Source organism: Dendrobates tinctorius, unplaced genomic scaffold (assembly GCF_039654945.1).
Source record: "Dendrobates tinctorius isolate UK_male_01 unplaced genomic scaffold, ASM3965494v1 ptg000086l, whole genome shotgun sequence".
Taxonomy (NCBI): Eukaryota; Metazoa; Chordata; class Amphibia; order Anura; family Dendrobatidae; genus Dendrobates; species Dendrobates tinctorius.
The window spans coordinates 21,854,661-21,867,986 of NW_027361754.1; the positions used below are offsets into that span (position 1 = coordinate 21,854,661).

Genomic DNA, 13,326 nt, shown 5'->3' on the forward strand with positions numbered 1-13,326 from the left:
GATCGCTGGTGAGTCGCTATGTGATTGCTGGTGAGCTGTCAAACAGGCAGCTTCACCAGCGATCAGCACCAGCGACACGCGGGTAACAACACGCAGGTTTCTAAGGGGCGCGCAGCACTTAGAAACCCGATGTGTACCTTGGTTACCAGCTCCCTGCATCAGCGCGCTGGTAACTAAGGTACACATCGGGTTTCTAGGCACAACGTGCCCCCTTATAAACCTGATGTGTACCTTAGTTACCAGCTCCTGCTCGCTGGTCGCTGGTCTCCCGCCTGTCACACGCAGCGATGCGTGCTGACCAGCGGGAGACCAGTGACCCCAAAAATGTCCAGACATTTCAACAGCGATCAGCGATACCCGGCAGGGGGGCCGGTCGCTGATAGCTGTCACACACAGCGATCTCGCTGGTGAGATCGCTGTTGCGTCACAAAACTTGGGACTCAGAAGCGATCTCGCTAGCGAGATCGCTGTGTGTGATGGGGGCTTAAGGGTCTGTATTGATTTTAGACTCCGAGGTCTGAATTGATTTAGTAGTCTAGTCTAGGGTGTGAATTACTTTAAGGATGAGTTCACACGTGGCGTTTTTTTCTCGTTTCCGCGGCGGTTTTAACCGCGCGATTTTGCCGCGAAAACGCGAAAAATAAGCATCCCATGCATTCCTATGGGATTCCGCAATGCTGTGCTAATGCTGCGGTTTTTACCACGGCGGAATCGCTTTGCGGTAAAAAACGCCGCATGCTCATTAATTTTGCGGAATCGCGGCGATCCCGCACCCATAGGAATGCATTGTTCTGCTTACTTCCCGCATGTGGTTGTGCACACCATGCGAAAAGTAAGCAGAACAATTGAGGATCGTACCCATGGTCCGGAGGAGAGGAGACTGTCCTCCGGGCTTTGGGTACCATATCCCTGTAAAAAATAGAATTTAAAATAAAAAATATTGCTATTCTCACCTTCCGACGTCCCGCGCAGCCTTCCCACCTCTCTCCACGCTCTTGTTCCCAGTACTCCTTTGAGAAAATGCCCGCGATGACGTCTGTTCTCGCGGGATCGCAAAGTCTCGCGGTCATTTGCATGACGTCATCGCGAATGACCGCGAGACGTCGCGATCCCGCGAGAACGTACGTCATCGCGGGCATTTTCGCAAAGGATTACTGGGAACGGGAGCTGTTATGAATGGGTCACCGAGGAGAAAAAGGCAAAACAAGCTAAGCCACAGAAAACCAGAGTGGTTGGTAACTATGCAGATTGCAGATCCCTGATCTTACCACGCAACTAGCAGTAGTCGTGGAGCGTGCCTACGATGAACCTAGACGCCTCGTCACGGCCGGAGGACTACATAAGCCTAAAGCAAGAAAAGGGAAAACTAACTGCCCCAGAGCAGACCCCAAAGGAATAGATAGCCCCAACACATGTATTGACGGTGAAACAAGATGAAGGCACAAACACAGGCAGGAAAATAGGCTGAGCAAATGATGGGGCCCAAACAAACTAGACAGGAAAGGAAAGGGAAGACACTGTCTGCAACCTGCAAAAAACCCTACAAAATAATGTCCAACATTTCTGATAGCAAAATTAAACCTGAAGTCACTAGACTTCTCCCACTATATCAGCACTCTGAAATATTCTGAGACAGAGCAAAAAGAGACAGAACTAGTAAGGGACAAAAAGCCAATTGGCAAAATACTGATAAATAGCAGTGGAAATTCAGCTCAGCCCCCAGCCGGGGCTGGCAGACCACACAAAAAACTGAATAGACCAACAAAATCAAGTGTGAACATTAGCAGGAAAACTTAGGTGACTGGAGCAAAGCTGAAAACCAAGAGCTGACAAGCCAGAAGGAATCACCAGCAACTGAATAGGGCGTCGGCTGTCTTAAATCCAATCTGAGAATCCTGAGATCCAATCGTCATCCTCATTCTCAGGTGGCAGATCTCCACCGATCAAACCAGTCGCACCACCTCCCGACACCACCAGAGGGAGTCCAGAAGGGGAACTAGAGAATGAACTCACAACAGGGAGCGTGCAGAGAGGCGGGAAGGCTGCGCAGGACGTCGGAAGGTAAGAATAACACCATTTTTTAATTTTTTTAATTCCTTTTTACATTTTCTCGTTTACTACTGATGCTGCATAGGCGGCCTCAGTAGTAAAAAGTTGGTCACACTTGTCAAACACTATGTTTGACGAGTGTGACCAACCTGTCAATCAGTTCTCCAAGCGATGCTACAGATCGCTTGGAAAACGCTAGCATTTTGCAAGCTAATTACGCTTGCAAAATGCTAGTATCATGATCCAAGGTGGATCTGACAAGTAAATGGACAAAGTGAACTTTTTTTCCTTTGGCTTGTTGCCAAAGTGGGTTGATTGCCCCTGGTGACCATTAGAATTATTACACGTGGTGTCATTCATTCTAAGTTGCCCTGGTGGTGGTGAGCGGTAGTGCACTTTAGTTTCTTTGGTTTAATGTGCACTTAATTACAAATCAGGTGTGAGGCTCTATAAAAGAGAGTCAGGTGTGTTTGATCACTGTTGGTGATATTGTGAGTTAGTCATTCTCAAGGAAGCCTGGGTGAAAGAAGGAGCTGAATGAGAGTCCTGGGCAGCCCAGCCAGAGGGGTTGAGTCAGCTATGGAGTCTGCATGGAGGGCTGGCATGGCGTGGTGGAGTCGCAGTTTATGGTGTCAGCAGGAGGTGCTTGCATGGCTTGGTGGAGTTGCGATGAAGGTGAGAGTTACACTCAGCATGCTGGACTTGGTTGCTGAAAACTGGACTCAAGCATGCTGGACTTTTTGGCAGAAGCTGGACTCATCTTTGGGACTCTGTTTACTGGGCAGCTGCAACTGGTGGTGGACTCTGCTCCAAGGCTGCACTATGGTGATGGATCCGGTTATGGTGATGGATCCTGGTGGAGGAGAAGATGCACGCAGGTGGTGGGCTCTGTTGCTAGGAGCGTACGCAACAGAGCAAAGCTAAGTGGTGTTCCCCCTGTGTTGTCATTTTCCCTTGTGTGTGTTTAGTGCAGTGGTGGGATTAGTTTCCGCACCGACCAATTCCCTAGTGAGGGTTTAGGGTCAGGGCGAGTCAGGGTTTTAAGGTTCCTGTGCGTCGCCCAGTGCGGAACCGGCATAGGGAACGTTAGGAGTGCAGGGACTCTGGCTCAGGGGAGTGCAGGAGGTCTCCACGTCCCTATTCCCTATCGCAGGGCCCACTATTGTTAATGTTACCCAGGTTCCCCTTTATTATTTAAATTCGCCTTACTGGAGGCGAGATTTCCAGACTATTATATAAATACGTGTAATACCTAAATTCGCCAGATGGAGGCGGTGTATCCAGTTGCACGTCTTATTATTTAAATTCGCCCAACTGGAGGCGGTGTATCCAGGGTCACGTGTCATATGGGTTCGCCTTGCGGTACTCGCTGCGTCCAGACACACGTGACCATTAGTTTTTCTGCGGGAAAATCGCGGGAATTTAAAATGCGATTTTCCCGCGGAATGGAATTCCGGAACTCTCGCGGTAATTTCCGAGAGATTTCCGCTACGTGTGAACCCAGCCTAAGACAGTGGTGTGGGGGTCTAAATTTTGTCTTGGTGTTTAACTATTTTAGGTGTGAGTACATTGGGATGTATATTTTGAAAAATTGACATAAGGGCTTCCAAATGTACTTTGCTCATCTATTCACAGAACCAGAGGCAGCAGATAGAAGGGAGTAATGATGGTCTCTGGTATTTCGGTGCCAGTAGGAAAAATCATGGGTGTGAATTTTTTTAAGGGCCTGGTCCTGGTTATGAGTTTAGGAGTCTGGTTTGAAGTCTGGATTTGAGGTGTGGATAAATTTTAGATCTGTATTAACGTTAGGAACAGAAGTCTGAATTATTATCAGGTACTGGGTTGGGGTCTGAATTCATTTAGGAAACTGGTTTGGGGTCTGAATTGTTTTAGGGAACTGGTTTTGGGTCTGATTTGATTTAGGGAACTGGTTTTGGGGTTTGAATTGATTTAGGAAACTGGTTTTGGAGGTCTAAATTGATTTAGGGAACTGGTTTTGGGTCTGAATTGATTTAGGGAACTGGTTTTGGGACTGAACTGATTTTGGGAACTGGCATTGGGTTTGAATTGATTTAGGGAACTGGTATTGGGTCTGAATTGATTTAAGTAACTGGTTTTAGATCTGAATTGACTTAGGGAATTGGTTTTGGGGTTGAATAGATTTAGGGAACTGGGTTTTGGTCCTGAATTGATTTAGGGAGCTGGTTATGGGTCTGAATTGATTTAGGGAACTGGTTTTGGGTCTGAACTGATTTAGGGAACTGGCGTTGGGCCTGAATTGATTTAAGGAACTGGTATGAGATCTGAACTGATTTAAGGAACTGGTTTTAGATCTGAATTGACTTAGGGAATTGGTTTTGGATCTTAATCGATTTAGGGAACTGGGTTTGGGACCTGAATTGATTTAGGGAACTGGTTTTGGGTCTTAATTGATTTAGAGAACTGGTTTTGGATCTGAATTTCAGGGTGTGGTCTGGGGGGTGTAATTTATTATGGGGGTGTAGTATGTTTGGGTATGAATAGGGTGCAGATGGACCCTTAGCAAAAATAGCCTAGGCTTCCTAAATTTGTTTTTCTTCTCTATCCACAAAGCCAGAGTATATACTTCTGATTAGCCAGTCTCTTACATTAGCCATTTGGCCAATCACCGTCTTGCACATATCTCAAGATCGAGGTTCTGTAGCGAGAGCAGAACATGGATAACGTGTTTTATTTGTTTGCATGTTTCCAGATTTATTTTTGTTTTAATATGCAACAGGGCAATTTTGCAACAAAAAAAAAAAAATAATGTGCTAAATGTATCTCATCTTCTGGAGCATTATACCAATTTTGATCGGTATTGCAACTCTACCTAATGTATCGTCTTTGCATTATTTGACTTATTATGAGAACGTTTCACATCTAAATTAAGTTTCTCCTAACTGATACGTGGCGAGAGTTGAAAAAAAAAAGTAAAATAGAGAATGTTAGAAGCTCGGCAAAGCGTGACCCCCCGCAGGTGCTTCCTTGCAAAACTAAAGCCCTTAGGGGCAGGGCTCAAAAACAAATAAAAAAAGAGAAAATTAAAAAAAAAGCAAAAAGTGTAGAATTTTTATTTACTTTACATAAATACTATCTTAAATTCAAAGTTAATGTAAAGTTTATATTGTGGGAAATGGACGGCGGCGAATGGACGGAGAAGGTTACGTTTACGTACGCTGTCATCACATCCATGACTTCGACAAAAATAAAAAAATAAAATGAACACATTTTCCTATGTACAGAGTAGATATTATTCTGAACCTGAGCGGCTTTATTTTCAAGATGCCACATGGGCTAAGACCGACGAAGAAGATTTCCTTTCATGTGCGTCTCTCGTTTGACACATTTCTTGTGGTCATGTGATGATGACATTTACAAAATCGGGCACTTGGGGTTATAAAACCCTGAAGGAAACATCCTCTCTTTTAATTGTTGAACTGCTATTAAAGGTGAAAAAGAAAAAAAAAAGTTCCTCAGTGAAAACCATCAAACAGCCAAACTGTCGACTTCAAAGAGGAAAAACCCCAACTTGCTGTCACAGAACATGCACTGGCAAAAAAGTAAGTTTCTTTTATTTTCTATTTTCCTTTTTAGTTCTAAGAAAGTTGAACGTTACAAAGCTAGTTGACAAACTAACTAAATGATGAACTTAATAACGTTACATTAAAGGGGCAAAAAAACCCCGACAATATTATTTTAAATTTGTAAAGAATTTCAGTGTCTTTACTTTAGTATGTAAATATCAACGATGCAGATGTCCGGAAAATCGAGAAAAATGATGAATATGTAAGAAGATGAAATATAAATGTATTTAGAAATGTAGATGTATAGAAAAAGTAATGGTAAAAACAATGGCCCAAAGTAAAAGCGACCAAGGAGTTCTTCGCATCTTTTTGTTTCGAGTTCTGATTCAGCAAGAAAAATGGAAATGAATCTGATCCGTCTCATTTCTCTTATATGTTATATACCTCTTGTGAGTATTCATAGAGAACACACAAGTAAATTCTATCCATAAAGTTCATTCAGATGTCAGTGATTTTTCCCGTCCACAAAATAAATGCTTTTTGATCCATGTCAGTTTTTACTGTTGGAATTTCATCTTTTGTTGTTTTTGCAAATCAAAAAAAAGCATGAAAATTAGACGGCACATGGATCGCACATTGCATCTGATTTTTTATCAGACACATAGATTTGCATTGGAGAGTTTGATCAAATCGGATCAAAATCTGACATGCCTCCGTCTTTTGGTTCGGACCTTAAAAAAATGCGAGGATGCAAACAGCCCCATAGAGTATAACAGATACGAGTTTTACATGGCCAGATGTGAAAAACTGCCGCGTGAACGTGGCCTTAGGCTCTGGATGCAGCTCGTTTTTCATTTTTGGCAGAGATACACATCGGGTGAACTCTCAGATGAAACCCTCGACCCTTATACACATGTCAGCCATTGGTCCCCCTTTTAGGACAAGCTTACACCGCACAGTATACATTTATCTACTGTATCCAGATGTTTAACCCCTTAGTGACGGAGCCAAATTTTTGAAATCTGACCAGTGTCACTTTATGTGGTAATAACTCTGGAATGCTTCAACAAATCCCAGTGATTTTGAGAATGTTTTTTCGTGACACATTGTACTTTATGATAATGGTAAATTTAGGTCAATATGTTTTGTTTTTATTTATAAAAAGTATCAGAAATTTGAGAAAAATGTAAAACAAATTAGCAATTTTTAAACTTTGAATGCTTATCCCTTTAATTCAGATAGTCATACCACACAAAAACATTCATAACTAACATTTCCCTCATGTCTGCTTTACATCAGCATCATCTGTAAAATGTTCTTTTATTTTGTTAGCATTTTAGGAGGTTTAAAAATGGAGCAGTATTTTTTCATTTTATCAAGGAAATTTACCAAATTTATTTTTTTAGTGACCTATCCAGGTTTGAAGTGCCTTTGGGAGTCCTATATATTGGAAAACCCCCAAAAGTGACACCATTTTTAAAACCGCACCCCCTGACATATTGAAAACTGCAGTAAGATAGTTTATTAACCGTTCAGGTGATTTTCACGAATTAATGCAAAGTGGCATGACAGAAATGAAAATGTGTATTTTTACCACCTAAATGCCATTAACTTCTGAACAGGTTACAACAGCCGTCAGGCCGCTATTTGGGGCGTGAATTGCTATGGCAAGCATTAGGACCACAGAATCAAGATCTCATTTATATGATGTTGTCACTATTGACAGCAGCATCTAAGGAGTTAAACAGATTTGGACGGTGCAAACACTGATCATGGCTGATGCAGCAAGTTGTCAGCTATAGTGTACAGCCGACAGCTACTGGATTGTCACCTGTATGGGGATGCTATTCTCTTATATCTCACGTCAGTTAAAAGACGTATTGGCGGTCATTAAGGGGTTAAAAAGTGTTTTTTAGATCGTGTGCTGGATCCTATTTTCTGCCCGTGTGTTCACTTTTACCATTAGGGATGAGAGAGTATACTCGTTAGGATACGGTACTCGGCAAGTAATGCGGTACTCGCGGTACTTGAATCCTGGCGAGTATTTCACTACTCGCCTCGCAATATTCGGCACAGCCCGCACAGTCCCCGCACAGCCCAGCACAGTCCCCGCACAGTCCCCGCACAGCCCAGCACAGTCTCGCTCAGCCAGCACAGTCCCGCACAGCCCGGCATAGTCCCACACAGCCTGTCACAGTCACCACACAGTCCCACACAGCCCAGCACAGTCCCGCACAGTCCCCATACAGTACCCGCACGGGACAGCACAGTCCCCACACAGCCCAGCACAGTCCCCGCACAGTCCCCGCACAACCCAGCACAGTCCGGCACAGCCCTGCACAGTCCCCGCACAGCCTAGCACAGTCCCCGCACAGTACCTGCACAACCCAGCACATTCCCGCACAGCCCTGCACAGTCCCACACAGCCCGGCACAGTCCCCGCAGAGTACCTGCACAGCCCAGTACAGTCCCACACAGCCCTGCACAGTCCCGCACAGCCCGGCACAGTCCTCGCACAGTATCTGCACAGCCCAGTCCTGCACAGCCCTGCACAGTCCCGCACAGTCCCCGCACAGTATCTGCACAGCCCAGCACAGTCCCGTACAGCCCTGCAAAGTCCCGCACAGCCCTGCACAGTCCCGCACAGCCCGGCACAGTCCCCACACAGTATCTGCACAGCCCAGCACAGTCCCGTACAGCCCTGCAAAGTCCCGCACAGCCCAGCACAGTCCCGCACAGTCCTGCACAGTCCTGCACAGCCCAGCACAGTCCCCGCACAGTACTTGCACAGCCCAGCACAGTCCTGCACAGCCCTGCAAAGTCCCGCACAGCCCAGCACAGTCCCCGCACAGTACCTGCACAGCCCAACACAGACCCGCACAGCCCAGCACAGTCTTCGCACAGTCCCCGCCCAGCCCAGTACACAGCCCATTTCTCGCATTTCCCATTGACTTACATTGGACTCGCTACTCGTTACGAGTACCCGAGTATTAGGAGGTACTCATAACGAGTACAGCGAGTCCGAATATTTCACTACTCGCTCATCCCTATTTGCCATCTGTTATGCAAAAAAAAATGGATTGGCAATCAGTCAGTGGAAAATGGACTGCACTAGTGTGCAACCCGCATGGCGTTCTGGTGCTGTGCTACTTTTTTTTGCAGTCCCAAACACTTGAGTGGGCAATTTTGGTCCATATGTCAGACCACAGTTCAGCTCCTATTGAAGTGAATGCAATCCTAGCTGCAGTATCAGGGATTGGCCACTATACGGAATATGGAGCTGTGCTGTCCACCAGAGCTGATATCAGCTGATTGTGGGGGATACTGGATCTCGGACAGCCTCTGATCTGATATTAATGACTTATTCTGTGGAAAAGACTATCGTAATGATAGATTATCTCCCTTTGAAAATGATATGTCATCTCATCTCCCTTTAAAGTTTTTTTTTTTATAGATGGATCCTCCTTACGGTGGGCAATCAATGTGGGATGATTTGGGGTCTCTAGCTTTAGGAATTTGACAAGTTTAAAACTAAAATCTTCATTAACTGCCAAGCTGCCATACCTAGGAATGGCAACTGCACAGTGTACGGCGCTGTGCTGGTCCGAATCTGTACACTGTGTACTTCTGCCTACCGCAGGGTCAGTGTGGCTGCCATCTGTCGAACTCCAAGCAATCTGGTACTGATGACCTATCATAAGTACAGATTGTCCTGGACAATTCCTTTAATTCCATAAGTATCTCATAATTGATCTTATACCATCATCTTCCATATTTGTACGCTGCCTGTACCTCGCCATGTGTTCCAATACGAAGTGCTCTTACAGTGGGGAAAAAAAGTATTTAGTCAGTCAGCAATAGTGCAAGTTCCACCACTTAAAAAGATGAGAGGCGTCTGTAATTTACATCATAGGTAGACCTCAACTATGGGAGACAAACTGAGAAAAAAAAATCCAGAAAATCACATTGTCTGTTTTTTTTTCATTTTATTTGCATATTATGGTGGAAAATAAGTATTTGGTCAGAAACAAGCAATCAAGATTTCTGGCTCTCACAGACCTGTAACTTCTTCTTTAAGAGTCTCCTCTTTCCTCCACTCATTACCTGTAGTAATGGCACCTGTTTAAACTTGTTATCAGTATAAAAAGACACCTGTGCACACCCTCAAACAGTCTGACTCCAAACTCCACTATGGTGAAGACCAAAGAGCTGTCAAAGGACACCAGAAACAAAATTGTAGCCCTGCACCAGGCTGGGAAGACTGAATCTGCAATAGCCAACCAGCTTGGAGTGAAGAAATCAACTGTGGGAGCAATAATTAGAAAATGGAAGACATACAAGACCACTGATAATCTCCCTCGATCTGGTGCTCCGCGCAAAATCCCACCCCGTGGGGTCAGAATGATCACAAGAACGGTGAGCAAAAATCCCAAAACCACACGGGGGGACCTAGTGAATGAACTGCAGAGAGCTGGGACCAATGTAACAAGGCCTACCATAAGTAACACACTACGCCACCATGGACTCAGATCCTGCAGTGCCAGACGTGTCCCACTGCTTAAGCCTGTACATGTCTGGGCCCGTCTGAAGTTTGCTAGAGAGCATTTGGATGATCCAGAGGAGTTTTGGGAGAATGTCCTATGGTCTGATGAAACCAAACTGGAACTGTTTGGTAGAAACACAACTTGTCGTGTTTGGAGGAAAAAGAATACTGAGTTGCATCCATCAAACACCATACCTACTGTAAAGCATGGTGGTGGAAACATCATGCTTTGTGGCTGTTTCTCTGCAAAGGGGCCAGGACGACTGATCCGGGTACATGAAAGAATGAATGGGGCCATGTATCGTGAGATTTTGAGTGCAAACCTCCTTCCATCAGCAAGGGCATTGAAGATGAAACGTGGCTGGGTCTTTCAACATGACAATGATCCAAAGCACACCACCAGGGCAACGAAGGAGTGGCTTCGTAAGAAGCATTTCAAGGTCCTGGAGTGGCCTAGCCAGTCTCCAGATCTCAACCCTATAGAAAACCTTTGGAGGGAGTTGAAAGTCCATGTTGCCAAGCGAAAAGCCAAAAACATCACTGCTTTAGAGGAGATCTGCATGGAGGAATGGGCCAACATACCAACAACAGTGTGTGGCAACCTTGTGAAGACTTACAGAAAACGTTTGACCTCTGTCATTGCCAACAAAGGATATATCACAAAGTATTGAGATGAAATTTTGTTTCTGACCAAATACTTATTTTCCACCATAATATGCAAATAAAATGAAAAAAAAAAAGACAATGTGATTTTCTGGATTTTTTTTTCTCAGTTTGTCTCCCATAGTTGAGGTCTACCTATGATGTAAATTACAGACGCCTCTCATCTTTTTAAGTGGTGGAACTTGCACTATTGCTGACTGACTAAATACTTTTTTTCCCCACTGTATATGCAGACATGTCTACGATATCTGTTACGGCCTTTGTGCAGATGTTGATCTGTCATCTTGCAGTTAAAATTGCCTGAAACTTCAATATCATTGCTAGGATTACTGCAGTTAGTGAGAAATATCAACATTAAAAACCATGTTTTCTACTTCTAAATGCAAATCTGGGGATAAATGAGAATTCTGCACTCTGAAAATAAACTTCGAGTTATATTTTATCAGTTCTCTTAGTTTTCAAAATCTCTGCCTGCGGTCACTAAATAAGACCCTTTAAAGTTCAATCCATCCATACGCAGGAAATGTAGTTTTTGTGCTTATGTTTTTTCCTCCTCTGCTTCCAAGAGTCATGGCTATTTTTATTGTTTCCATCCACGTAACCATACGACGGCTTGTGTTTTTCTTTTTTTTTTTTGCAGGACAAGTTGTAGTTGTGAATAACTGAATTTATTTTACCATATAAAAAAGTACCGAAAATGAGAAAAAATAAAAGTGTAGTGAAATGGTGAAAAAAAAATGCAATTCTGCATTCAGTTTGCGATAAAAATTACCCTATAACAGTTTCTCCAGGTCAGCACGATTATGGCAAAAGCCAAAGTTGTGTAGGTTTTTTTATACTGTATTTTAGCAGGGTTTTTAAACAGAATTTCATTAAAAAATTGTTTTCTGTTGCCATCTTCTTAGATCCATAACCTTTATGGGTATGGATGGGTCTTGATTTTGTGAGTGTTGAGCTACAGTTTTTCTTAGTACCTTTTTGGGGTTCGTAGATTGGTTTGATTACTTTTTAACGCATTTTTTAGGAGGTCAACTGATAATAAAACTGCATTTATGGAGTTTTGATTATTCTTCAAGGCGTGCAATCTTAAGGGTCAAATAATTTTGTATTTGGATACATTGTGTTTTTACAATAGAGGTGACACTAAGTACTAGTAATATATATATTTATATTGTCTCACTCATGCTGTTTGTATAGAGGTGTGCAGATCTCCTTGATTAAATACCTTTACTAAAGGACTAAGAATCTGAATTCTAAGGCAGGTGGGCTAATCAGCACCATTGTATGGACTTTATGCTTTATGTTGTACTTTGAGCTGGACAAGGGCTGTATTTCAGTTTTCTGTGATGCGGTTAATAGAGACTACAATAAACCAGTTGGGCTTTAAATTGAAGTGGTTCCTGTAATACCTCATTGTTACATTTGATGTTAGGGTCCCGTCACACTAAACGATGCACCAGCAATCCCGACAACGATACGACCTGGTCAGGATCGCTGCTGCATCACTACATGATCGCTGGGGAACTGTCAAACAGGCAGACTCACCAGCGATCAGGACCAGCGAGGACGCTGGTATCCAAGGTAAATATCGGGTAACTAAGAGACTCTCCTCCATGCCCTGGGTACCATATTCTTGTTAAAAATAGAATTAGAATAAAAAATAGGGATATACTCACCTTCTGACGGCCGCCGGAGCCTTCCCGCCTATCACCATGCTGCCAGTTTCTTCCGGTCCCAGTGATGCATTGCGCAAATCACCCCAGATGACGTCGCACTCTCGCGAGCGTGCCGTCACAAGGGTTCTTCGTGTGGTACTCGCAGGTGCGCAGGATGCAGTGACGAGTCGCGAGACAAGTAGTTGCTTTCTGTATTAACATTTATAGGGCCAGAGGGAACTTTCCTCAGTCCCGGCCTGATCACCAAAAACAAGGGTAACAAGGGTTGCCCTCGTAGAGGCTCTATACAGGCACACACAAAATGGTAGAACACGACTACTTCCAGCAACAGCCGGTCACTAGAGGGCCACGGTATGGCCGACTACGGGTCCTTAATTATAAAGTCAACTTAGCCGTCCAGATGTCCCTCGCCGTTCGGGTTGGTGGTCTTTCGGCGTAGTAGTTGCTGGGCCCAGTTGCTGAGACGATGATGAAGTCTTCGCGCACTCCGGCGCGCTGATGACACTGGAGCCCCACAGGCTCCGGCGGGGTCCTTGGACGCTTGGGCCACAGCCCCTGGCCTGGGGCAAGTGGCAGTGATGTGTGGTGGCGAAGGGTAGGCCACTTGCACAGCTAATGGCTGCGACAGGGGGTCCACGGTCAGTGGAGGCCCGGCCTCTGCTGCGGACCGGAGCGGGACAGTGATGGCCGCCGGCGGTGCTGTACTTGCCGCGGCCACTCATGAAAACAGGGCAGCTGCTGGCGGCAGGGAATAGGCTGCAGCTGCGGGCTCAGGTGGGACAGCAGCGGCCGCGGGTGACCGCGAGCAGGCCGCAGCCGCTGGCTGAAGAGAAGCGGCAGCGGCCACGGG

General features: G+C 44.8%; 1 protein-coding gene across 1 annotated transcript in view; it reads left to right on the plus strand.

Annotated features, from left to right (window-relative positions):
- Nucleotides 1-5,218: 5,218 nt before the first annotated feature.
- Nucleotides 5,219-13,326, plus strand: part of POU2AF1 (POU class 2 homeobox associating factor 1) — a 91,859-nt gene continuing 83,751 nt past the window's right edge. Inside the window, exon 1 of the mRNA XM_073585166.1 lies at nucleotides 5,219-5,630. Coding sequence (XP_073441267.1) covers nucleotides 5,615-5,630 — 16 coding nt within the window. The 5' untranslated portion in view covers nucleotides 5,219-5,614. The remainder of the gene's footprint in view (nucleotides 5,631-13,326) is intronic.